General features: G+C 51.8%; 6 protein-coding genes across 6 annotated transcripts; 4 read left to right on the forward strand and 2 right to left on the reverse strand.

The window, feature by feature from the left end:
• Positions 1-148: 148 nt before the first annotated feature.
• L3040_007516 (uncharacterized protein) lies at positions 149-1,129 on the reverse strand (the record flags this gene model as incomplete). Its single annotated transcript, XM_007291280.1, has 1 exon — positions 149-1,129. One exon carries the CDS (start codon positions 1,127-1,129, stop codon positions 149-151), a length of 981 nt encoding a protein of 326 aa, XP_007291342.1.
• Positions 1,130-1,667: 538 nt separating this feature from the next.
• On the forward strand, positions 1,668-6,506 carry L3040_007517 (uncharacterized protein; the record flags this gene model as incomplete). Its single annotated transcript, XM_066154895.1, has 3 exons — positions 1,668-1,985; positions 2,038-2,473; positions 2,521-6,506. 3 exons carry the CDS (start codon positions 1,668-1,670, stop codon positions 6,504-6,506), a joined length of 4,740 nt encoding a protein of 1,579 aa, XP_066010782.1.
• A 4,499-nt stretch (positions 6,507-11,005) lies between these two features.
• Positions 11,006-11,775, forward strand: L3040_007518 (uncharacterized protein; the record flags this gene model as incomplete). The annotated part of the gene is made up of 3 exons (XM_007291278.2): positions 11,006-11,105; positions 11,223-11,347; positions 11,437-11,775. The coding sequence occupies 3 exons, from the start codon at positions 11,006-11,008 to the stop codon at positions 11,773-11,775; spliced, it is 564 nt and encodes a 187-aa protein (XP_007291340.2).
• Positions 11,776-11,990: 215 nt separating this feature from the next.
• Positions 11,991-12,885, reverse strand: L3040_007519 (uncharacterized protein; the record flags this gene model as incomplete). The annotated part of the gene is made up of 2 exons (XM_007291277.1): positions 11,991-12,631; positions 12,789-12,885. The coding sequence occupies 2 exons, from the start codon at positions 12,883-12,885 to the stop codon at positions 11,991-11,993; spliced, it is 738 nt and encodes a 245-aa protein (XP_007291339.1).
• Positions 12,886-13,306: 421 nt separating this feature from the next.
• L3040_007520 (uncharacterized protein) lies at positions 13,307-16,530 on the forward strand (the record flags this gene model as incomplete). Its single annotated transcript, XM_007291276.1, has 6 exons — positions 13,307-13,385; positions 13,546-13,691; positions 13,750-13,776; positions 13,831-13,866; positions 13,914-16,301; positions 16,357-16,530. The coding sequence occupies 6 exons, from the start codon at positions 13,307-13,309 to the stop codon at positions 16,528-16,530; spliced, it is 2,850 nt and encodes a 949-aa protein (XP_007291338.1).
• Positions 16,531-18,669: 2,139 nt separating this feature from the next.
• Positions 18,670-23,256, forward strand: L3040_007521 (uncharacterized protein; the record flags this gene model as incomplete). Its single annotated transcript, XM_007291275.2, has 4 exons — positions 18,670-20,297; positions 20,346-20,634; positions 20,685-22,147; positions 22,203-23,256. 4 exons carry the CDS (start codon positions 18,670-18,672, stop codon positions 23,254-23,256), a joined length of 4,434 nt encoding a protein of 1,477 aa, XP_007291337.2.
• Between the last annotated feature and the right edge of the window lie 843 nt (positions 23,257-24,099).

The raw sequence follows: 24,099 nt of genomic DNA on the forward strand, positions 1-24,099 counted from the left end.
AATAGGGCCTCTGCAGGATTATATTCGAGAGCGTGTATTGCCAAGGCATATTTCGTGATATTCTACGGCATAGCTGAGCCAATATGGAGTGATCTCAAGACGGACTTATCAAGCACGCCAGAGAAGACCAACTACAACATGCACCATATCACAGATATCTCCCCTTTTGGAATCTGGATCCAAAGTCCGCCGCCTTGGCTAACATCTCTCTCTTCTGTCCATGACCCAACCGTCCACCCAGCGCCATATCCTTCTCACGATCGAATCCCCTCTTACTTGGATCATCGTCCTCCTCGACCTTCTCTCCCTTACTCTCCTTCGCCTTCTCCCTCTCCTCGTACAAGCTCCTTCCCCGGTTCTTTTCGTTGTACTCCGCAATCCGCTTCGCCGTAGCAATCTCCTCCTTCTCCAATTCTCGACTAATCTCCTTCTTGATGCCTCCCCCCCGGCTACCGGTAGCCGCATCTTTCCTCCCCAGAACCTCATCTTCTAATCGCTGGCGCTTCTCCTCCGGTGTCTCGGTCCAGATGGCGCTGATACCGCTCTTCTCAGCTGGGGCTTTGGCGCCTTTACCGGATGCGAATTTGCGGTTCTTGAGTTTCGTTGGGTCGACGCGGCCGCTCATGTCGGCGTCTGTGGGTGGTGCCAACATCCACTCCGCTCGCTGAGGCTTGGCTGACGCTGCCGCTACTGCTGAGCGATCTGCATCTTCCTTCTGCTGCGCGAACATGGCAGCCTCGGCTGCGGAACCAGGTGCGGGTGGCAGGGAAGGACCAAAGTCATCGTCGGAGTCCGAGGAGGAGTCGTCGGCGGGGTACGAGGGGCGCTCTGCGAGGTTTGCTGGAGGGGGCGCCGGGCCAAGGACTCGTCTTTTTGGGGCTGGAGAGGGTATGGGCTGTATTGTGCTTTCTGGTTCGGGTACCGAGGGGCCGTATTCGTCTTCTGAGCTGTCGTCGAGGTCGAGTTCGTCCGGGTTGGCAGTAGGTGGGAGGGTCGGTCCTAGGGTTCGTGGAGGGGGAGCTGTTGCTGCTTGAACTTTGCGGGGTGGTGAGGTGGGAATCTCGTCGTCGTCAGTCGAGCGCTTGCGCTTTGCGAGATGAGGCGGTAATTGGGGGCCGACGGAAGGCATTTTGGTGGTACGGAGTCGAGTTGTGAGGTTGTTGGTGTCGCGTTTAAAATGTGTGTCGCGTTTAAAATGTAAGCCAGTAGGTACTTGACTACGTAAGTGTTGAAGTGGTCGGCAAGTTTCCGCGAGCTGTCTCACCCACGCGATACCTGTCGTCTCAAACAATTCGTTCTCCCTGTCAAACAGTTCGAACCTTTGCTCGACAGCGATCAACGTTGCAAACTTCGTGAGCAAGGACGTTACAGTACAATACAATACAATATAACCATGCAATAAGTATTCATCTCACATGCCTTGTCCTTGAACTGAGCTTCAAGCCGTCCGCGCTAAGCGAGGAACCTACCTACGTAGATCTAACTACAGCTATCAACTCTGTCTGCGAACGTCGACGCCCTAAAGATTCCTCGATATTCCGGCATATTCGGATTGCGGCTTCGCGAAACCTTCTTCGGTGGCACCAAAGCAGGTCCCGGAGTGACGGTTTTCATGATTCCACGAACTGCGGCGCATCGACTTGCTTGAGTGGTGGAACCATGAACCGATGAGCTCCTCTTCTTCGGAAAACGACAGCGGTGCGGAGGAGGCTACGGTCAATGGAGATGACTTGAATGTAGGGGATGATGCGCCGACGAGAAACGAAGATCGCACACCCTCTGCAGGGCGCTTAGTGGAACTGTTGGAAGAAGTAAGAGAGGCTGCCCCAACACCAGAACAGCTGGGCAATGGATCCAACCGCTACAAAGCTGCCCGCCCGATAGACAGCCCTTCTGAAGATGGATCCTTGGACGCTTTACCTCGTAGAGCTGAGAGTCCCATAGATTCGCTGCTGTCGATCCCGGACGATTCCCCTTCAGTCCAGGTAGGCTAGACAACGTATATATATACAGGATTCAATTTGACAGACTCTGCAGGGCTCAGTACTCTCATCACCTGGTGGGAGCGGCATACTTCCGTCAGTAGCCTCCAGACCCGGTCTCGAAAGTCCTACTCCCTCCTTCCAACCCTTCGACAGGCGATTCCAATCCCGTCTCTCGTCCTCTAATCTCTCCATATCCCGCGTCTCCTCGCCATTTCTCAGAACCCACTCTCGCGCTGCGTCTCTGAGTAGTCAAGTAATACCAGACCCCGGGGATACCGACACACCATCTCCACCATGGGAAGTTGTACGATGGACGAAGCTCAAGAAGATGAACGGGCAAGCCTTTTCTGAAGTTGGCAAGCGAAATTTCGGCGTGCCGACATGTATATCAGTTTCTGCGTCTATAGTGTTGGGGACCTCCAAAGGAATAATCTTAATTTTCGATTACCACCAGAATCTCAAGTCAATAATAGGACCCGGCACCAAAGGTGGGTTTTCGGCTCCACGATCCAGGGGGAAATGCTGATGGATTTAGCTGTGGAATCCGGTGCTGTGACCTCCGTTGCGATTTCAGCGGACCACTTGATTATTGCAGGAGGCCATGCCAATGGAAGCATCTTTACATGGGAGACTGCCCGAGCTGCCCGTCCCTTTTTGCACATCCCGTGTCTCGAACCTGCTCAGCTAGTCAACAGAACGCTAGATGGACACCTTCCCAACGTTGCTGTTAGACACGTGGGGTTCCTGGGTACCAGACATACAGCTCTTGTTTCGGCTGGTGACCGTGGCATGGCCTTTTCACATCTCGCAACCAGGGGTCTGGGTGCCGTTGGTCGTACTGTCAAGACCACTCGGATACTAGGGCGGTATCCGAACGATGGCCCTACAACAGGAAAGCCCCGAAAGCCAAGCACTGTGCTGGCATTTGCGCCTCTCCCCCTCGGAAATGCCGAGAGGGGAAGTGATACATTAGGCCTGACCGCTATGCTCACTCCGTATCTGCTAGTTATCGTGTCTACGACTCCTATTGCTCAAACACAACACAAGGCAGCACGCCCCAAGGAAGTGGCTGCTCACAGTGCGCTAAGTGGGTGCCTGGCCTGGTTTCCAGCCGTCAAGCTGAAAGTAAGAGACCCGCAAACGGGCAGTGATGTGTCTAAAGTAAAGCTGGTATATTGCTGGTCTAACGTCCTGACCTTACTGGATGTCGACGAGGTACCATCCTCAGATAAAGATGAACCGCCGAGTCTGTCGTTCAAGGCTCGGAGTAGATGGAAAGCAGAAGAGGCTATTGTTGCAGTCCAGTGGCTCAGTCGATCTGTTCTGACAGTGTTGACCATCACGCAGCGGCTGATCATCCTTGAAGATGGTAGTATGCGGATGACCGAAGCATTTGACCTCATCAATAAGCACATATACCACCAAGACCTGTTTTCGGAACAGTTACATACCCTAGTTGAGCAGCTGGACGAGGAGGACGATTCGATGCATGGCGTTGTAGCCGATGCTTTCCACATGAGCTTTAAAGCCTACAAGAGCCGAATGTTTCTATTGGGCTTCAACGATGTGTCCATTGGCACCTTGTCAAACTGGGCCGATCGCTTGATCGCTTTGATGGAAAACGGCGACTACATCGGAGCCGTCCAGCTGGCAACGTCCTACTACACAGGAGCTGCGGACAAACTGACCATCGGTCTGCCGGAAGACACAACTCTGCGCCACTCGATGGTGCAGGATAAGCTTCTAGAAATCATGACCGCTTCATTGAAGTTTGCGTTTGGCCAGAAGCAGACGCCGACTGTCTCTCCGGATGCCATTCCCCTGAGAAGCTTGGCCGAAGCATGTTTTGAGGCCTGCCTCAGCATTGGAGATGTAGATTTCCTCTTTGAGGAAGCCTACGGCTGGTACGAGGATGGAGGCTCCGAAGGCGTCTTTCTCGAAACCCTGGAACCCCGTATACTGGAGAAGCAGATCCTTACCATACCACCGACAGTTGTGAAGGCTATGGTCACGCATTACGTGACGAAAGGGCTGGAAAGCCGACTTGAGGAAATGATCTGCAATATGGGGACCACGACTCTCGATATCGATCAAGTTACGACTTTGTGCAAACAGCACAACCTCTATGACGCACTCATCTACATCTGGAATCAAGCCCTTCACGATTATATAACGCCCCTGATAGACCTCTTAACACTTTTGATACCCCTGGTCCAAAATGGAGATTATTTCATGAATGGTAACGTCATGGAGGATCCCATCTATGGAGTAAACGCACTGAAAATGTTTCCTTACCTTTCATACACTTTCACCGGGCGAGTCTACCCTACCGGCGAGATCCTCGGTGAACAGGAAGCTTTGGACGCCAAAGCAGAGCTTTACTGGTTCATATTCTCTGGCAGAACGATTACATGGCCTAAATCGACCGGGCAGCCCTTCCTGACGCAGCCCACATTGGCACACGAACCATCGTTCCCATACCTGCGGATGATCCTGAAGTTCGATGCACCTAGCTTTCTGAGCGCGCTAAATGAAGCTTTTGAGGACTCCTTCTTGAACGACTCGCCTGATCGAGCTGTCAATGGGGGTTCGAGTCGTGACCTCCCAGAGGAACACGTCTTTGGACTCTCTATGGATCGACAGTATATCATCACAATCCTGCTGGAAGTCATGAATCACGATGACTTTGCATCGGAAGATACCATCTACCTCGACATGTTCATCGCCCGCAACCTTCCCAAATTTCCCCAGTACTTATTGCTCTCAGGGACGGCATTGCACAAGGTCCTTGCCGGCTTATGTAACTTTCCCGGAGAGGATCTGGCTGATGATGCTCAGCTGAGTGCCGAATACCTGCTCTCAGTCTACCACCCTCCTGACTTGAAAGCATTGATCCCGTTGGTTGAAAAGGCTGGGTTCTACCGGGTTCTAAAGAGCATCTACCGATCAGAGAAGCAGTACAGCAAGCTTATCCAGGCATACTTTGACGATCCAGAAGATGGGGATGCTATCTTCGACTGCATCGCCGACTGTCTAAGACCTCGCCCGGGACTGACCAAGAGACAGATTCGAGATGTCCACGATGTTATTGAACGACATGCGAGTGAGCTTGTACATCGCAGTGCGAATAGAGCTGCCCAAGTTGTCGAGTCCTACGCACCCGAGCTTCATCGGAAACTCCTGGATTCCCTACCAGAGGACTCCGAGCTACAGTATACTTACTTGCATACGATCTTCGAACCGGAAACGGGTGACGAAAGCAAACCACCCGCGCATTCAGAGTTCACGGAAAGATATGTGCAGTTGATGTGCAAGTTCGACTCCTCGCATGTGGTATCATATGTGGAATTGGTACAAGCAAGCGACCTGCGTCTCGACAAGGTGCTGCCATATATGGAGGATAGTGGGATTGTCGATGCCGCTGTGGTCTTGATGGCTCGGGAGGGCCAGTTACGAGAAGCTATGGATCGACTTGTCAAACACCTCAAGAAGCTCGAAGTTACACTTCTTGGGCTCTTGAACAATTCGACTGAAGACATGCAGTCAATGCATATCGGAGAAGCTACCGAAGATCTCTTGGGGGCATTGCAGAAGTACACAAATGTTGGGATCTGGTTGTGCCAGGATCATAGCAGCCAGCCCACACGGACGGCAACATCTCCCGTGCGCCGTAAACACCCACCGAGGGATGAGCTGCTTCCAGGAGAGGCTCTCTGGCTGGATCTTATCGAGGCCACCGTACAAATCACACGGAACCTCTCGGCAAGTCTTAGTGAGCTCGAAAGCACCAGAGACATCGGTCACGAGAAATTGCTGGCTCAACTACGGACTCTTGTGCAGCGAACTTTTACGGCTTTGCTTACCTCAACATCCACACCTTCCCCTTCAGGTGCAAGCCTCTCATTTCTTCGCATCCTCCGGGCTTTCCTCACCCGGGCCTCGATCTCCTCCCCCAATCTCAGCGATCTTCGCGCTGTCCTCGCCTCGATATTCTCCGCCTACGCATACGAAGAGCGGATCCTCAGTCTGGCGAACCGTCTCCTCGACAAAGACCTCTTCGTCAACGTCCAATCCGCCACGGCGCTCCGGCAGCGCGGCTGGAGACCTCGCGGCTCTACATGCGAGGGCTGCGGGCGCCGAGTCTGGGGCCCTGGCGTCTCGGGCAACGTGTTCTGCAAGTGGGAAGAGAGGGAAGAACGAGACTTGGAACGCAGGAGCGAACGGAGATCAGAACAAGCTGGCGGAGCCGCCCAGCGCGGGAAGGGCAAAGCGCCTACACGAATTCCGAGTCGAGTCAGAGGTGCTGTTGAGGTGGCCAAGGGGAAAGGCCAAGGTACGGGAACCGATGCCGGGGGGGCGGACGACGAGCAGCTGGTCGGTCCAGAGGGGACGGCGGACCTGGGACCGCTGGTGCTGTTGGCCTGCCGGCACATCTATCACCAGAGCTGCCTGGAGAGCGTGCAAGGCGATGATAGAGTGCCTGCGGACGGGAGGGATTTCAGGTGTCCGATTGATGGATGATAAGCGGAATAGGAGGTATCCAGGCTTGTACGTAGTACTACGTCCCAGGCGTAAGCATTACCCCCCTGCGGGTAGGGTAAGCAGGGGTTTTATACTGTAAATAGTGGAAACTTGAACTTGTGAGGCACCCTCCAGGGGTAATACAGTAATTACGCCTGTACCGTGGTACCGTGGTACCGTGGTACTCCGGTCGCAATCAAGCTACGGTACATACCGCTCTTGGAATTTTCAATTTTTCAATTTTCAATTTTCAATTTTCAATTTTCAATTTTCAATTTTCAATTTTCAATTTTCAATTTTCAATTCGCTCGAATCTAATAGGTAGGTAGGTAGGTAGGTGGGTAGGTACCGGTAGGTGTACCGGTATCTCCACTTCCGCCCCGCTCCGCCCCGCTCCGCCGCCGCGTCAGGATCTGTGAAGCGACTTTTTCCTTACTGTACCGTACTTACTGTGCTACTTACCTAGTACCTTCCTACCTACCTACTTGTACTTACTGTGCTACCTACCTAGGTACTTCACTCACTCACTCACTTACTCACTCACTTACGTAATAACTACAATAAGGGATTCCTCAGATCAGATGCAGGGATGCAGAGATGCAGAGATGCAGGGATGCAGAGATGGGAGGGGAGGGGGGGGCGGCGCTTTATTTATTTATTTATTTATTTACGTCGTGTTTTATTATTTTGTTGGTTGGTTTGTTTACTTTACTTTACTTTATTTACTTTATTTATTCAGTAGTCAGGGATTGGGGGCGGGAGTGGGATTGGTATTGGGGGCGGGATTGTGATTGTGATTTGGAGTGGGAGTGGGAGTGGGAGTGGGCTAGGTGGATGGATGGGTGGATGGCCTTTTCTGTTCTTGAGTAATCTTAAATTTCATCTTCATCTTCATCTTCATCTCTGGCTTGGGCTTGGGCTTGGGCTTGGGCTTGGGCTTGGGCTTGGGCTTGGGGGGCTTGGTCTTCTATTTTATTTTATTGGTTTATTGATTTGCTTGTTTGTTTCTTTATTGTTTTATTTTTATTGATTTATGTGTTTATTCTAGAGAGCGGAGTGAGCGGATGGTGGGTGGTGGGTAGGTAGGTAGGTAGGTAGGTACCTAGGTAACATTAGCGTAGGTACAGTAGGTACCTAATCAACCGTCGGCCATCTTGAATTTCATTTGTAAAAAATCCCGACCTGGCGCGCACTGCACCAAGGCGGGGACACCGAGCAAGGCGGGAACAGTAACGGTATACCACTGATTCCATCACAACTCTCAATATCAATATCAATAAAGATAAAATAAAATATCTACATGCTCCAAAAACTTGGCCTCACAAATGTCGATTCTAAATATAAAAAAGCATGTATTGTTGACGATATGATACATTCCAACGCAATGAAAACATCGTGAAGAACTAACCGTCTGGAAGAAATTCGAATGTACTTGTTTATCGCGAATCTCTTCAGAACTACAACTTTCATTTTTTTTTTTTAAAAAAAAAAAACGTCACATGGATCGAGAACCAAGGGATGCAATCTATGATGGTCTTACGACAAGTAATAATTTTTAAATAAAAGTTGGTCGCGATGCACGTATCCTCTTGCTAGGTTGAGATCAGAGTCCGAATTTTCGCCTGCCTCGCTGATTCGAGGATTCATTTACGCGGCAGAATTCTGATGTATAGGTAGGTAGGTACTCAATCGTAAAAATATATATATATATATATATAAATGAAAAAAATGAAAAAAATGAAAAAAATGAAAAAAATGAAAAAAATGAAAAAAATGAAAAAAATGAAAAAAATGAAAAAAATGAAAAAAATGAAAAAAATGAAAAAAATGAAAAAAATGAAAAAAATGAAAAAAATGAAAAAAAATGAAAAAAATGAAAAAAAATGAAAAAAATGAAAAAAATGAAAAAAATGAAAAAAATGAAAAAAATGAAAAAAATGAAAAAAATGAAAAAAATGAAAAAAATGAAAAAATCAAAAATCAAAAATCAAAAATCAAAAATCAAAAATCAAAAATCAAAAATCAAAAATCAAAAATCAAAAATCAAAAATCAAAAATCAAAAATCAAAAACCCAAAATCAAAAACCAAAAATCAAACATCAAAAATCAAAAATCAAAAGTACAATGTCAACTAACCTCAACTCGACACCATAAAAAGAAGAATAGGTAACCTGTCACGAAAAATTCCACGCGTCGATTAAGATCGAAAACTCAACACGGGGCAGCTCTCTAGACGTGAATACCTACCTAGCTAGGAGATGATGATTGGGTAGGTTAGGTTTGATTGGTTGATCTGCTATTTTATTTTATTGTGCTACTACCGGATCCGGTAGAAGAGCGGATTTCACGGGCCCGTCGTGGTGGTGCCGACTTGCTACAGCAAGTCTCGGTCGATCCTTGCGAATTGAGAATTTTTTTAGAAGGGAATTGACGAGTAGGTAGGGAGGGAGGGAGGGAGGGAGGGAGGGAGGTGCCTAGGTAGGGAGGGAATTTTTTTTTTTTTATTTATTTTTTACTTTTCTTTTTTCTTTTTTCTGTTTTCTGCCCCTAAATATACAACTACTACTACGGTTACTACGGTTACTAAGTAAGTAAGGTAAGTAAGTACGTAGTAGTAATAGCTCGTGTGGCTTTCGGGACGGTTGGAATTGGGATTGAAATTGGTTGGTTGGGATTGGTCGGTTGGTTGGTAGGTACTACTATACCTAGTATATACGATAACTCAAATTGGTTTTTTTTTTTCTTAAAAAAAAAAAAAAAAAAAAACATGCTTTCGGAGGATTTTGGAGCTTGATTTTAATTCTGCTGCGTGGGTTGGTTGCTGTGGGGATACCGAGGTGGATACCGTATGTGGATGGACGGTACGGTCAGGATGGAAGTGCCAAGGGGAGAAATCTCCGGGTTGGGTGGGGGGATGTGATGTGATGTGAGGAGGGGAGGGAAGGGGGGGGCCAATTCACTATTTATAGTTATGCTTAGTTGGGTGGGAGACCGACCTACCTACCTAATACAGGTACCTAATACTACAGTAGGACCTAGTGTAATACTACCTAGTGGGGACGTTTGGAGATGTCCGAGATGGAGAGGAAGAGGAGGAGGAAGAGGAGGAGGAAGAGGAGGAGCGAGAGGAGCAGGAGGTGTGTATTGGAATTGGAATTGGAATTGGAATTGGACTTCTGGAAATATCTCCTGTATCTACGAGGGCACGGGATAGTGGACAATACCGGTACGTAGACGACTGTTTTCTGTGCGGGCAAGGAAGTTCTGGGCGGTGGCGGTGGGGTGGCGGTTGCGGTTGGCGTCGGGTTGGGGTTGGGGTGGGTAAGCGAGTGAGTGAGAGGGTGAGTGTTTGTTTGCGAGGAGAGGATTACCTGGAGGCTTGGAGGGGGGGGGCGGAGAGAGGGAGAGAAGGAGAGAATGGAAGAGGGAAGGGGGAAAGAAGGGGAGGGTGAGCAGCTGGGAATGGAGATGGGATTTTTTTCATTTTCATTTTCATTTTTATTTTTTTCGCAACGCATGGGATGGGAGAGCAGAGCAGAGCAGGGCAGAGCAGGGCAGAGCAGGGCAGAGCAGGGCAGCAAGAGAAGCGAGGGGGACTCGCTACTCCGTTTCGCAACAGACGTGGAGTGAAACGGGCGCCACCGGTTGCAGCTGGAGCCGAGCGGTTTGCGCATGGCCGTGTGGAAGCAGAAGCAGAAGCAGAAGCAGAAGCAGACAGACCAACGGCCAAATGGCTCGGGTCGGTAATACCAAGTAAAGTACGTCCCAAGTAGAAGTACTACTACCTACTACTCGTAAGTAAATCCTCCTCGTGATCGGGGCCCAGCAGGAGCGAGCCGAGAGGAGGATCAAGCCTTTGGGGGAGGGGGCTGGCGGGGATGCAAGGCTTGGCTGGGCTTGAGCTTGAGGTTGGGTGCCCGCTTGCTGTGGGCGTGGCCGGGCTGCGCTTCTGCTTCAGCCTGGGTTCGGTGTTTCCTGGGGAATTGGTTGTCGGTGTTTGGTTTGGGATTTTATTGACGCCTTGCCTTTCTTAACCTGCTCTCTCACTCACTTGCACACTTGCTCACTTGCCCACTTACTCACTTACTCACTTACACACTTGCTCACTCACTCACTCACTCATCTGCTTGTGGTCCTGCTTTGCTTTTACTTACGTTACCTATCCATCGACACCTCACGTACGTTTATGATTGTTGATTTGGGTGTGCGGTAAAGATTGGATTGGATTGGACTAGATTGGACTAGATTGGGATTGTACCCCGTCCGTTGCGATCGATTAATACCAGCTGTGAATACCGGTGTTACATACCTACGTGCACGCACTTGCACATGCATCTGCTGCTGCCACGCTTCGACGACGACATCGCGGACGACTAATCGAGGCACTTGATTCCACACGGCCTCCCATTTACCCATCCTGAGAAATCATACCGAGCGAGAAAAGGACGGCAGCCGAGGAAAAGGACGGAAGGGTACACAACAGACGAACACGAGGCGAAATGGCTATGCGGCTCCGAGAGAGGCAGATGTTGGGCAGTGAGGAGGACTTTGGGCCGACCGATGAGAGGAAGGGGGAGGCCTTCTGGTGGACGAAGGAAGGTTCGTGTGGTCCTATCCCGTGCTGTGCTGTGCTGTGCTGTGCTGTGCTGTTATGTCGGTTCGATATGCTGTCGTGAGAGTGCGATCATGGGCTGACGCGGTGCCGGTGCTGCACAGGACAAATCATCCGCTGGTCGGTGTTCTTCGGCCTGATGTTCCTCTTCCTGACCTACATGATTGTGGGTTACTGGCATGCGAAGAAGCGGATCAGCAATGGACTTGCGCCCCTGCCGTATCACCAGGTTCGTTCCACCTCCTCCCTCCCCACTTTCCCATCCCAGACACGAGAGAGCATCACCAATCGCTAACGGATGCACGTGTGACCAAACAGTGGCTACTAAGCCGCCGCGACCGCGCACGCTACGACCCGGCCTTCCAGAACCCGTCAGCCTACTATAACCAGTATCCCCCGCAACAGCAGAGCGAGTATGACCGGTTTTCCATGCCGCCGCCGCTGTACACGAATGCCGATCTGCCGCCCACCTACCAGCCGCCAGCGGGGAGTACCAAAGTCGACCCTGCGCAGTGGCGGACGGATCCTACGCGACGACCGCCAGAGGGGGGGGCAAGTCAGTCTTCTCCGCCTTACCAGGCGCCGGCGGGACCTCCGCCGGTGGCTGTAAATCATCCGGGTGCGAGCGCTGGTAGCAATCACCCTAATCGACCGTGAGAGGGAAAGGGAACAGCGTGGGTGGGTTCGTGTACTGCGGTTCGCTCTGGGCAGAGAGGGGGCATTGTAATGAGTGGCATTTGCTTTGGTATTTGTTTTGGGACGGGGTGAAGCGAGCTAGAAACAGTATTGCCAATAGATTAAGTCAACAAGAGAAGTGAAGCTTGTCAGAGCTTCTTCTAGATTGCGATGTCTTTGAACGCGTCTTCTTCTGCTCAGCCCAGGTCCATGGCATCCGGGTCGTTGTACATAGCTTCCTGGGCCATATCCGTTGGCATTGCGGGTATATCCTCCATGGTTTCCTCTCCTAGTTGCGGTACGCCAGGGATAGAGCTGGGCGGGTTCCCGCTCCCTGCCATACTCGGGTACCAATCCCGGGCCTCGCAGGCCTTCGAAGCATTCTCTTGCGCATCACCATCATATTCTCCTCCCGCCTTCTGCGCCTGCAACGCCGCGCGAGCTCTCGCCCGCGACTCAATGACAGCCTTCCGCACACTGTCCTTCTCGGCCGGCACGCTCAGCGAGCTCGGGACGTTGTACAGCACCAGCTGACTATTCGCGCCGGCCAGCTCGCCCTCGCTGTTCGCAAACACCATGGGCGGGATCCGCGTCTCGCGGAGGTGTTGCTGGATGTCGGGCAGGAAGACCAGCTTGCCATCGTCGGACTCGCTGCCACTGCCGTCTGCGAGCTCGGCGTCGAGGTCGTAGATGTAGACTTTGTGCTTGGTGTCGTCTAGGTGCATGGTGTCGTCATCGCCGGTTTGCACAGCTGCCAGTAGAGGTGATGATTTGAAAGGCGAGAGCGTGCTGGCCGACGGTTGCTCGACTGGGACGTAGAGTTTCTCGCCATTGCGCTCTGGGAAGTGTAAGTAAGCTACATGTACAAATTTCGTAGTCCTTTCTGGTGTTGTGGTTGGGTATGGGGAGAGGGAGAGGGAGAGGGAGAGGGAGAGGGAGAGGGAGAGGGAGAGGGAGCGGAGGAGGAGGAGGAGAAGGAGGAAACGTATACGAACCCAAATTCAGCAAGCTGAGCCGCTTGGAGAGGCGCTCGTTGTCCTGCGTCTCGGCCTTTCTCTTCCTGATCTTGCCTGTCGCTTGATAGCGATCCATTTTCTCTCACATCTCAACCGTGCGACGACGCCTGTCTGGGCCCTTCCTAAGTATCCCCCTTCTTTCCCTCCCCAACCCAATCCAAGTGCCGCAATTCGTACAGGTGGCGCAATTGGCACAGTTGCGCAGAAGATATCCGATTTGCGCGTGTTGTATTTTCGCGTGGGTGGTTTTATTTTCGCGTAGGCCACCTATCGGGAACAGACCGATGAATTGTCGGGGTTGTAGCAGTGGAAGGTCGAGAGCACTGCCTCTGAGTCACCTCTTCCGAATTCGACGGTATTCCATCGCAACAACAACCGAGAATCTGCGACCCTCCATTGCATTCTTCTCACCGCGTCCACGAATCCCGCACCGCACAACGATCACCAGGACGGCATCTAGAAGCTTCTCGAACTCAAAGGGAGCAGCAGTAGCAAGGATGGCGCAGGAGAAGTGGACTGCACCCGTGGTGAGGAAGACCTTCCTGGAGTTTTTTGAGGCCAAGGGACATACGATCGGTAGGTGGCGGGGTACTCTGTTTGTTTGGAGGGGGGGTTATCTTGGGAGCACTCCACGACAATGGCAAACGCTCCATTGAGGGTCACAGATCTGGATCACAGTATCCTTTCTGTGAGTGAGAGGCCCTTAAAGATTATGGCTAATAAGTGCTGTCTGCAGTGCCGTCGTCGTCGGTCGTACCCCACAATGACCCCACGCTGCTATTTACCAATGCTGGGATGAACCAGTTCAAGCCAATTTTCTTGGGCACGGTCGGGCAGACAGATGATTTGGCTCAGCTGAAGAGAGCGGTGGATACGCAGAAGGTATGTTTGCTGTGCTAGTGGAGGTGGAAATGGAAGGGGGCATGCTGACCGTTGACAGTGTATTCGTGCGGGAGGAAAACACAATGTGAGGATAGATTCTGTATGGAAGAGAACTTGAGCTGAAAATACTGCCTTCTAGGATCTGGACGATGTTGGAAAAGACAGTTATCATCACGTATGTGGCAGTTTCGCAGTATATAGTATTCTGCTGATGTGACTTAGACTTTCTTCGAAATGCTAGGCAACTGGTCTTTCGGCGACTACTTTAAGCAAGAAGCTATCGAGATGTCATGGGAGCTTCTGACGAAAGTCTACGGCTTGGATCCCGACCGTCTTTATGTCACATACTTCGAGGGCGACGAGAGTGCCGGCGTGGAGCCAGATTTGGAGGCCAAGGACTTATGGAAGAAGGTTGGAGTTGCAGATGATCATATCCTGCCCGGAAACATGAAGGACAACTTCTGGGAGATGGGTGATCAAGGACCTTGCGGACCCTGCAGTGAAGTCCACTACGACCGAATTGGCGGTGGCCGAAATGCTGCCCACCTGGTCAACATGGACGACCCCAATGTTCTCGAAATCTGGAACAACGTCTTCATTCAATTTGATAGACAAAAGGACCGCTCTTTAAAGACGCTGCCTGCAAAGCATGTCGATACGGGTATGGGATACGAGAGATTGGTATCGGTTCTGCAAGACAAGTCCTCGAACTACGATACCGACGTCTTTCTACCGCTATTCACCAAAATCCAGGAAGTTACAAAGGCTAGACAGTACACCGACAAATACGGAAAAGACGATGTTGACGGAATCGATACCGCTTACCGTGTTATTGCTGATCACATTCGTCTCTTAGCGTTCGCTATTAGTGACGGAGGTGTACCAAGCAATGTGGGCCGCGGATACGTTGTTCGACGAGTCTTACGGCGTGGTGCTCGATATGCCGAGTCATACTTCAATGCTGAGATCGGCAGCTTCTTCTCCAAGATACTGCCTGCACTTGTTGAGCAAATGGGCGAGCAATTCCCTGAGATTGTTGCGAAGCAGCAAGAAGTCAAGGAGATTCTGGACGAGGAAGAAGAGGCATTCGGTAGAACTCTAAAGCGCGGGCTGGTGATGTTCGAGAAGTACGCTGCCCACGCCATCAAGAACGATAGCAAGAAGCTTTCTGGCGATGATGTTTGGCGGTTGTATGATACTTTTGGGTTTCCAGAGGACTTGACCAAGATTTTGGCTGAGGAGAAAGGTCTCGAGACTGATGATGCCGAGATTGAGATCGCCAAAGAGAGAGCTCGTTTGGCTAGTATGGTTGTCAAGGACACTTCGCAGACGTTTGCCAAGTTTGACGTACACCAAATCGCGGAACTCGACAAGATGGGTATACCACGACCCAACGACGATGCTAAGTTCTCGAAAGGAGATAGCACTGCCAAGGTGTCCCTGGTCTACGACGGGAAGGCCTTTTTGAAGTCAACTGAGGGTCTTGAACCTGGCAAGCCATTCGGTGTTTTGCTGGATAAGACGAACTTTTACGCCGAGCAAGGAGGACAAGTTGCGGACACTGGTAAGATCATTATCGATGGTGTTGCTGAGTTCAAAGTTCGTGATGTTCAAACCTACGGAGGCTACATTGTCCACAATGGTTACCTAGACTACGGCTCGCTAAAGGCTGGAGACGAGGTTATCTGCGAGTACGACGAACTTCGGAGACAACCTATCCGCAACAATCACACCGGCACACATATTCTCAACCACGCTCTACGAGAACATCTCGGTGAGGATATCAACCAGAAGGGATCTCTCGTCGACCAAGACAAGCTTCGATTTGATTTCTCCCACAAGGCTCAAGTCAGTCTGCCTGAGCTGAAGAAGATTGAGGATTCGTCCAACGCGTACATCAAGCAGAATTGCGAGATCTACGCCAAAGACGTTGATCTTGATCTTGCCAAGGGCATCGAGGGTGTGCGTGCTGTGTTTGGCGAGACATATCCCAACCCGGTTCGTGTTGTTTCCGTCGGCGTCCCAGTTGACGAGCTCCTGGAGAACCCCAAAAACCCCAAGTGGAGAGAAGTCAGTGTCGAGTTCTGCGGTGGGACTCACGTGGAGAAGACGGGGCTCATCAAGGATCTGGTTATTGTAGAGGAGAGCGGTATTGCCAAGGGGATCCGCCGCATCATCGCTTACACCGGTGATGCTGCCCAGAAGGTCCAACGAGACGCCATTGAATTTGGCAAGAGAATCGAGGCTTTGGAGAAGATGTCACACGGTGCCGAGAAGGAGGCTGAAGTAAAGTCTGTACAGAACGACTTGAACCAACTCACCGTCGCAACTCTGACCAAGGATGAGCTGAAGACTCGCCTCGCTAAGGTTCAGAAGGAGATTCTCGACGAGCAGAAGAAGAGACAGAAGGCCGAGTCCAAGACTGCGCTGGATTCTGTCACGGGTCACTTTTCGACGAACCAGGACAGCAAGGTGTTTGTTGGTGCGCTGCCGATCTCTGCGAATATGAAGGCTGTGACGGATGTCATGAACCACTTCAAGTCCAAGGCGAAGGACAAAAGTGTGTATCTTATTGCGGGCAGCAAGAGCGAGGTTGTGCACGGTGTTTACGTTGGCACTGCAAGTCCCCTCTCCTCCCTCCTACGAACATGGCTAATCAGTACAGGATCACTCTTCGAAGGGGGTCACTGCCGAGCACTGGGCCGCAGCCGTCTCCGAAGTCCTGGGTGGCCGCTCCGGCGGGAAGGAACCGACGCGAACGGGCCAAGGCACCAACCCCGAGAAGATCGACGAGGCAGTCAAGGTTGCGGAGAAGTGGATTGCCGAGAAGCTGCAATGAGGATGTTATACCCGTGATATTTTTCACTCTGGTGGATGGATCAGATGGCACGGGCGGAGAGATATCTTGTAGCGTAGATGCTCCTTCGCCGGCGTGAGTGGTGGCCAGGTGGGTTGCAGGCTTTTGATGAGGGAATCTTAATGCAGAATGCCACCCTATCGTTTTATACTTCATGATGCCTGGGATGTTTAGGGTATGGAAAGGGGAGTTGTACTTAGTTGTACTTGATAGGACACTACTGCGGGCGACTTTGAAGTATATGTATCGGCATGGTCGTTGGTCGCACATGAGATGGAGAGATACCGGTACCGGTAGTTGTCGCTGTCCACAACGCAGAGATCGCTCGAATGCAGCCACAGGTGCATGGAACGTACAAGCCACACGGTACCTATACAGTAATACTCACGACGTCATCCGGAAATTGTGAACTCAAATCTAGCTCCTCGCCACTCTGACGGCGCTCACCCAGCAGCCGTGCAACTTTCACGGAGACCCGTCTGACAGACCGACCGACTAGTTCGGACAGACAGACTAGTTCGGGCAGACAAGACAGACAGACAGTTCGGACAGGCAGCAGACAAAGCGGACGCAATCTCCATGGCTAAAGTTCCTGTACTACTACTATATCCCAAACCTGCCCTCCTCCCCTTCTGGTCGTTAGCGTTGGTATGGTTTAAAAATACCTTCTCGCCATCGTTAACGCGTTACGCGACAATCCTCTTAACTTGTAACTTCAGATGAAGATACTCCGCTACACATACGTAGGCCGAGCCGCGCCGGGGCGTCTGCGGGCGCTGATCGACCACCCCCGCAGCCCTGCAATATACGTCTAATCGTCGGCTCGCTTATGATTAGGGATCCCGAGTCTCCAGGATTGATGGCACTGGGGGACTGGGAGAGGTGCTCCGGGTCGGGGGAAGGGCGCATCAACAAAGGTTTCCGTTGTACTGCTGTAGGTACCTACCTACGTACTGTAGTACGTGCTACCGGTACCGGTACCGGTAGATGTTGGTATGGATACAACTCCCTCTTCTGGGCTGAGATGGTGAGATGGGTTCGTGACGGATGGAGGTTAGGGACGGAGTCTCATCCGGAAGGTTTTGATGGCTATAAATAATCACTATCAACTGTAGGTAGTAGTAGTAGTAGTAGTACCTAGTACTACGGTATATGCGGTCATCGCAAAGCGGCAAAGCATGAAACGCGACCTCCGTCATGGACGCCGTCTGGCCTCTTGTAGGTAGCAGTAGGCAAAGGGTAAATAAAGATACGGTTTAATTAAGGATATGGCGTTTCCGTAGATAGATGATGGTCTAGGCCGTGATGGAGATGAGGATGAGGATGAGGATGGATTTCTTTTCCTTATCGAAGGATCTTATCCCCTCTGCTCCCCCTGTGCCGATCGAGGGGTCCCCCAGGGCAGGGTCCAAAAGTTGCCAAAGTCGCTCCGTTCCGTATGTCACCGCCGATGTCTGGTCCCGTCACTTGTCTCGTCTTTGTCCTGGTCCCGGTCCGTGGATGATTGCGGAGTCTGATAAAACACAAGCACAAGTACCGGTACCGGTACCACTCCGTATAAGTACTCCATGTAAGAAAATATCCCGAGAGGTACCCGAATTGGCCATACAACAAGGCCTGTTCTGCTCTGCACCACCCACTTCCGACTCTTCAAGGTTGAATATTCTTTGGTGGCTATCTAGCTACAAGCTACAAGCTACAGCTACAAGCTACAGCTACGGCGACAGCTACGGCGACAGCTACAGCTACAGCTACAGCTACAGCTACAGACAGGACCGGCTAAGCCCAATGGGAAGACGGCCGAGGGAAATACCTCCGCCATATCAACCCACCCTTCCCTTCTTCCTCTCAACAACATAACTAACTACATCCCCCAATTCGCCTCTATAACCCACCCAAATCCCGTATTTTCTGGCCGAGGTCGAACCAGACTTACCCAGATATATCGCGACATCGATTGGAAAGTGGACGGACCGCCGACCCTCCGCCCATCTATCTTAGTTAGCATCTATCTTAGTGAGCCTCAGGGATATGACGTGGTGATCGAGTGGACAAGGAGGACAAACATTGTAGAGTCAACACCTCCAGAACGGCAAAATCTCCGGACTTTTATGCGACGAGATGATGCTCGCCCTCGATACCGCCCAACCCGACTCTGCTCAACCGGCTGGGTATCGTCACGAATCTATCCACGATGAACTCCTGCCACATCGGATCGGCGACGATGATGGCCACCCGCGGTCTCCGCTGCACATGCCCCCAGGTCAAATCGATGGCCTCGAGTCCTTGCAAGCAGACAACCTCCTCAAGATGCGTGGACAATCAACTCATCGGAGAGACTCTGATGACAGCCTCCTTGATCTCGATCTCGATCTCCATCTCGGAGGACCTCGTCCAGCGGCACAGCTCGCAGTGTCCGCATTGCAGTATCTTCCATATCCCGTCATCGTCTTGAGCGCGCTGAAAACACTCGTCATGGCCAACGATGCCATGGGAAGACTGCTGGGGATGGAAGAGACGGATGGCGATGTCGCTAGTGACGACGGGACCACAATCTCCGATAGGCTGGGTGGGCAAACTTTGAACCAGCTTGGTATCGATATGCTGCAGGACGGCCGGCCGGTCTGGGTAACCTGGGAGGCGTTCCTCAGCAGCATCGCGGAAGAGATGGGCCAGCAAACCACGGAGGATCCGATGCGGCGGACGGGCTCTGAAGCTGGAGAAGGGGATAGAACCCCAACGGTCGAGAGAACAGAGCCTTTGAGGAGCAGTCGATCGAGTCACAAGGAACGGCCTATGGTTCGCGATGCCGTGGTGGAGGTAGTCATATCCCAGGAGAAGATTGGCCAGAGTCTGTTTGCGGCCCATTACAGTGCCAGAAAAACCCCAAGGCATGTTTTTGCCAAAATGATCATAACTGTCTGGGAGATCGAGGACGAGAAGTTCTTCACTTTGACATTTACCAATACAGACGCGCAGCAGAACTCACTCCCAGCTTCCACGGGCCAGTCGAGGCAAGTGACAAGGGCCACGAAGAATTCCTCCTTCGGCTCGGCAGGATCGAGATCGCACTCCTCCTCCTCTGTCAGCTCCGGCAAAAACTCAACCCGAGGTGGTGGCTCCTCCTCATCGTCTGCTATCACGAGCCCTACTACCCTCTCCATGTCCACAAGCCCCTTTCCGCCGTTAGGCCCTCCGTCCAAGCTCAGCACCTCAAGTGCCCCGTCGACTTTTCAGAAGATCATCTTGATGAAAGATGCTCTGATGGATACCACCTCGGTACCCATTCTGGCCATGTGGAAAGACGAAAGCCTAACGATACCCAATAGAGCTGCAAGGCGATTGTTTGACCCGGCAGCGGATCTCTCCAATGTCAAAGACGGGGCTGACTTGATAACGAAATGGGAGTTGTACGACGAGACGTTGACCACCAAGCTGGACCCTAGTGAATACCCGATCTCAGTGCTCATCAAAACACAGACACCGTTTTCCAGTCGCAAATTTGCCATGGTCGACCCCGATACGAAGCAGAAGACCGTTTACGACGCCCTCGGGGAGGGTATCTATGGCGATGACGGAGAGTTTCTCGCTGGAGTGGTGTCATGCCGCGATATCACCTCCCTGACGGAGACGATCACGGAGATCAAGGCCAAGGATGAGCAGCGATTCTCAATGATCGTTGACAGTATGCCGCAAATGATTTGGACTGCGACTCCGGATGGTCTACATGACTGGTTCAGCCAAAGATGGTAAGGCGTGCCCGTGGCGCTTGTGACACAGTGGCTTATGTTCGATAGGTATGACTACACGGGATTGAGCCCAGAACAATCTCTCGGATTGGGCTGGAAATCATCGTTCCACCCCGAAGACATGGTCAACGCTGGTAAGAGGTGGGCACATTCCCTCGCTACTGGTACACCATACAGCACAGAGTATCGCTGTAGGAGCAAAGAAGGCGAGTGGAGATGGATGCTAGGCCGCGCCTTGCCAATGAGGAATCTTCACACTGGAGCCATCGAGAAGTGGTACGGAACGTACACAGATATACATGAATCTGTCGAGACGCGATATGCCGCGAAACGATTGGTGAGTCATCCGTCAGAGCTGAAGGGCCGCAATCGCTAACATCAATGCAGCGACAACAACTCCTCTCTGTCATCACACACGCTCAAGTCACACTTTTCTCAGTGGACAGGGAACGCAAGATAACCCTGCTCGAAGGAGCTTTCATCTGGGATCTGGACAGCGATATTGGATCCGGTGACGAGAGTTCGAATAGCAAAAACAGGGGAGGCGAAGACTTCATTGGCAGAAATGTCTACGATGTTTTATATCAGAGCAGAGCCCTTCGCGACCATGATGGTGTTCCTGCGTCTCTGAAACCGATCGAAGACATCCTGACTGGGAAGACAATGGAGGAGGTTCAGGAGCACTGCATCGATGACCGATGGTACCGGACGAAGTTCGTACCAATCCTGGGCAAGAAGGACAACGGTGGCCAAGCAAACGAAGCGTGGATCGATGGGGTAATCGGTGTCAGTATGGATATCACCGAAATCAAGGATCGTGAGCTGGATCTACAGGCCCAAGAGAAGGAGAACTCGAGGCTTTTGGCCAACGAGGCGGCTGCTAAAGAAGCCAGTCGGCTGAAGAGTCAGTTCCTCGCCAACATGTCGCACGAGATTCGAACGCCCATTGCTGGAGTCATTGGGATGGCAGAACTCCTGACAGATATGGATCTAGACGAGGAGCAACAAGACTGTGCAGAGAACATCCAGCGCTCTGCCAATGGTCTTCTGACTGTCATCAATGATATTCTTGACTTCTCGAAAGTCGAATCTGGTCGTCTGGACATCGAGGAAGTGCAGTTCTCACTCTCTGTGGTGGTCAGGGACGTGAGTAAAATGCTCGGATTCGCCGCCGAAAGGAAGAACCTCATGTTCAAGTCGGACATCGATGTTGGTTTAGATACAGATCTGATTGTGATGGGGGACCCAGGACGAGTGCGCCAGATCATCACAAATTTACTTACCAACAGTATAAAGTTTACCAGCGAGGGCTACGTCAAATTCTCTGTTCTGAAACAGAGGGAAACGGCCGATGTCTTTGAAGTCAAATTTGTGGTGGAAGATAGTGGAATTGGAATCGAAGAGGAGGTGCGGAAACGGCTCTTCAAGCCTTTCAGCCAGGCAGATTCCTCGACGGCACGACGCTTCGGCGGAACAGGTCTTGGACTGACCATCAGCAAGAATCTCGTGGATTTGATGCATGGAACGATAGGCTTAGAATCGTCTCTGGGAGCTGGCACCACTGCCACATTCACGATCCCTTTCAACAAACCCCAATTCCACAACGGTTCATCGGCACTGATCGATATCGGCTTGCTTCCCGATCGTTTGCAGTCTGAGATGAGCGTCTCGTGCAGCAGTTCTGATTACGATCAAGTTATGGGGACACCGCCCATGAATATTCCGATGATCATGTACGGCAGGGGAGGGACGAAGCCCCGATCCGTCAGCATGACTCCACCTACGCCATCGGAACTCGATCTCTCCCCCGAAGAGAGGGCCAAGGTCAAGATCCTACTTGTTGAGGATAAGTATGTTGTTACACCCACTTCTCACCCTCCGGGAACCTCGCTAACCGAAGCCCAGCGCCATCAACCAGCAGATCGCGCTCAAAACCATCAGGAAGCTCGGCTTCGCCGTGTCTGCGGTCTGGAACGGCAAAGAAGCCCTGGATTACGTCCTCGCCTCCGACTCTCGCCACCCCCCTCAGCCCAAACCAGACATAATCCTCATGGATGTGCAGATGCCCATCATCGACGGCTACCGTGCAACGCACCTTTTACGCCACCATAAACCCTACAACCATCTCGCTCGTAACATCCCAATCGTGGCCATGACTGCCTCCGCCATCCAGGGCGACCGCGAGAAGTGCAAGAAGGCAGGCATGGACGACTACCTCGCCAAACCCGTCAAGGGAAAGACGCTCGAGAAGATGCTCGTCCGCTGGGCCATCAGCAGACGAGTGTCGCAGAGTGCCGGCGGCGACACCTCCAGCGATGCCGAAACGAGCGACTGCACGGAGCCCGAGGAGCACAATTGCGGGAGCGTTGCTGTTCCGATGTTTGGGCAAGGGTCGCCAACGAGCGTGCCGTCTTCAGGGACCACGGTTCCGAAAGCCAGCTCAGGAAACTTGGGTTCCAAAGGTCTGACGGTTGCGGAACGGCCGACTATGAACGCGCGACGTGATTCACATCACCTTACTCTCCCCGGTCCGGAGTCGGAAGGCGAAAGGGCCGGTAAGCGGGAAGAAGCCGAGGAAAAGGCTACGGCGCTTAGAGACGAGAAGATGGTTATTGCTGCCGCTGGGCCGGGGGGCCTGTTGAGTCTGGGATCGAGTCCCATGGGTGAAGAGAACCGAGGGGGGCATGCGCTGACGGAGGAGAATGTAGGGAAGCTCGAGCGAGAGGCGAGGAGTAAGAGTAGGAACAGGCCGGGGCATAAGAAGCGGAATGTTAGCAAGCTTGCTGGGGCGAGCTTGAGAGCTGAGGATACGGGGAGTTCCAATGGGGATGGCGGTGGTGCGGGCAGAGGGAGTGAGGAGCGTCCGACCTTAGGGAGGAGGTGGCGAGACAGTGAAAGGACTGTTATGACGCTTGATGATCGGGAGAGAGAGAGGGACAGGGCGGCTGGGCAGCACTGATATCATACCATTCGACAGGGATTCTCAAGGGTGAAAGGGCGTCTGGAGTTCTCGCAAGATTGGTATGGGTACGGATTTTAATTGGGGGGGGGGGGGGGTGAATGGTGCATAGCGAGCGACCGACTACAGTAATTGGGGTGTGGGGGGCCCAGAACCGTCCTGGCTTCATCTTTGTCTCTTCTTCTTCTTCTTCTTCTTCTTCTTCTAAATATATAACTCGGACGCTACGGTACGATGTACGATGATGGGCTTGGATTGGGTTGGAAAGAGATTGCAGCATCAGCATCTGCTTCGGCGCGAGGGGGAAGGGGGGAGGGTGGAGCGGGGAGAGAGGTGCAAACTGCATGGACGGGATTGGAATTGGAATTGGATACGGAATTGGAATTGGATATGGATATGGATATGGATATGGATACCAGGCTGGCTGTATAGTAGTAGATTATTACGCACATGAAATGAATCTGAATCTGAATGAATGAATGAACAGAATATCGTCAATGTCCGACTTTTGGAATTCTAGAATCGGCGTTTACCATTCCTTGCAGTTCTCGGAAACAAAACACAAAAGTCACGCTTGGGTAGGTAGGTGTAGTGGTGATTCATTTCATTTCCGTAAGTACTCGAAAAGCCGCTAGGCTCTGAATATAGGCCGGGTAGGCTACATGTGCCACATGTCCGCTGCGTCAAAAAGCTTGCTCAAAAGATCCCCTGGTCGCTTCACATCTCTCTCTGTTCGTCCCTCGTCGATGCCATGTGCCATGCAATTAATAGTGTTTCCATCTAGCGCCCTCAGAAATTGACCCCTTCCCCCCTCTCCCCCCGCCCCAACCCGTAGGTCATGAC

Source organism: Drepanopeziza brunnea, assembly GCF_022702325.1.
Source record: "Drepanopeziza brunnea f. sp. 'multigermtubi' strain 214-2 chromosome Unknown ctg13, whole genome shotgun sequence".
In the NCBI taxonomy this organism is placed as follows: domain Eukaryota; kingdom Fungi; phylum Ascomycota; class Leotiomycetes; order Helotiales; family Drepanopezizaceae; genus Drepanopeziza; species Drepanopeziza brunnea.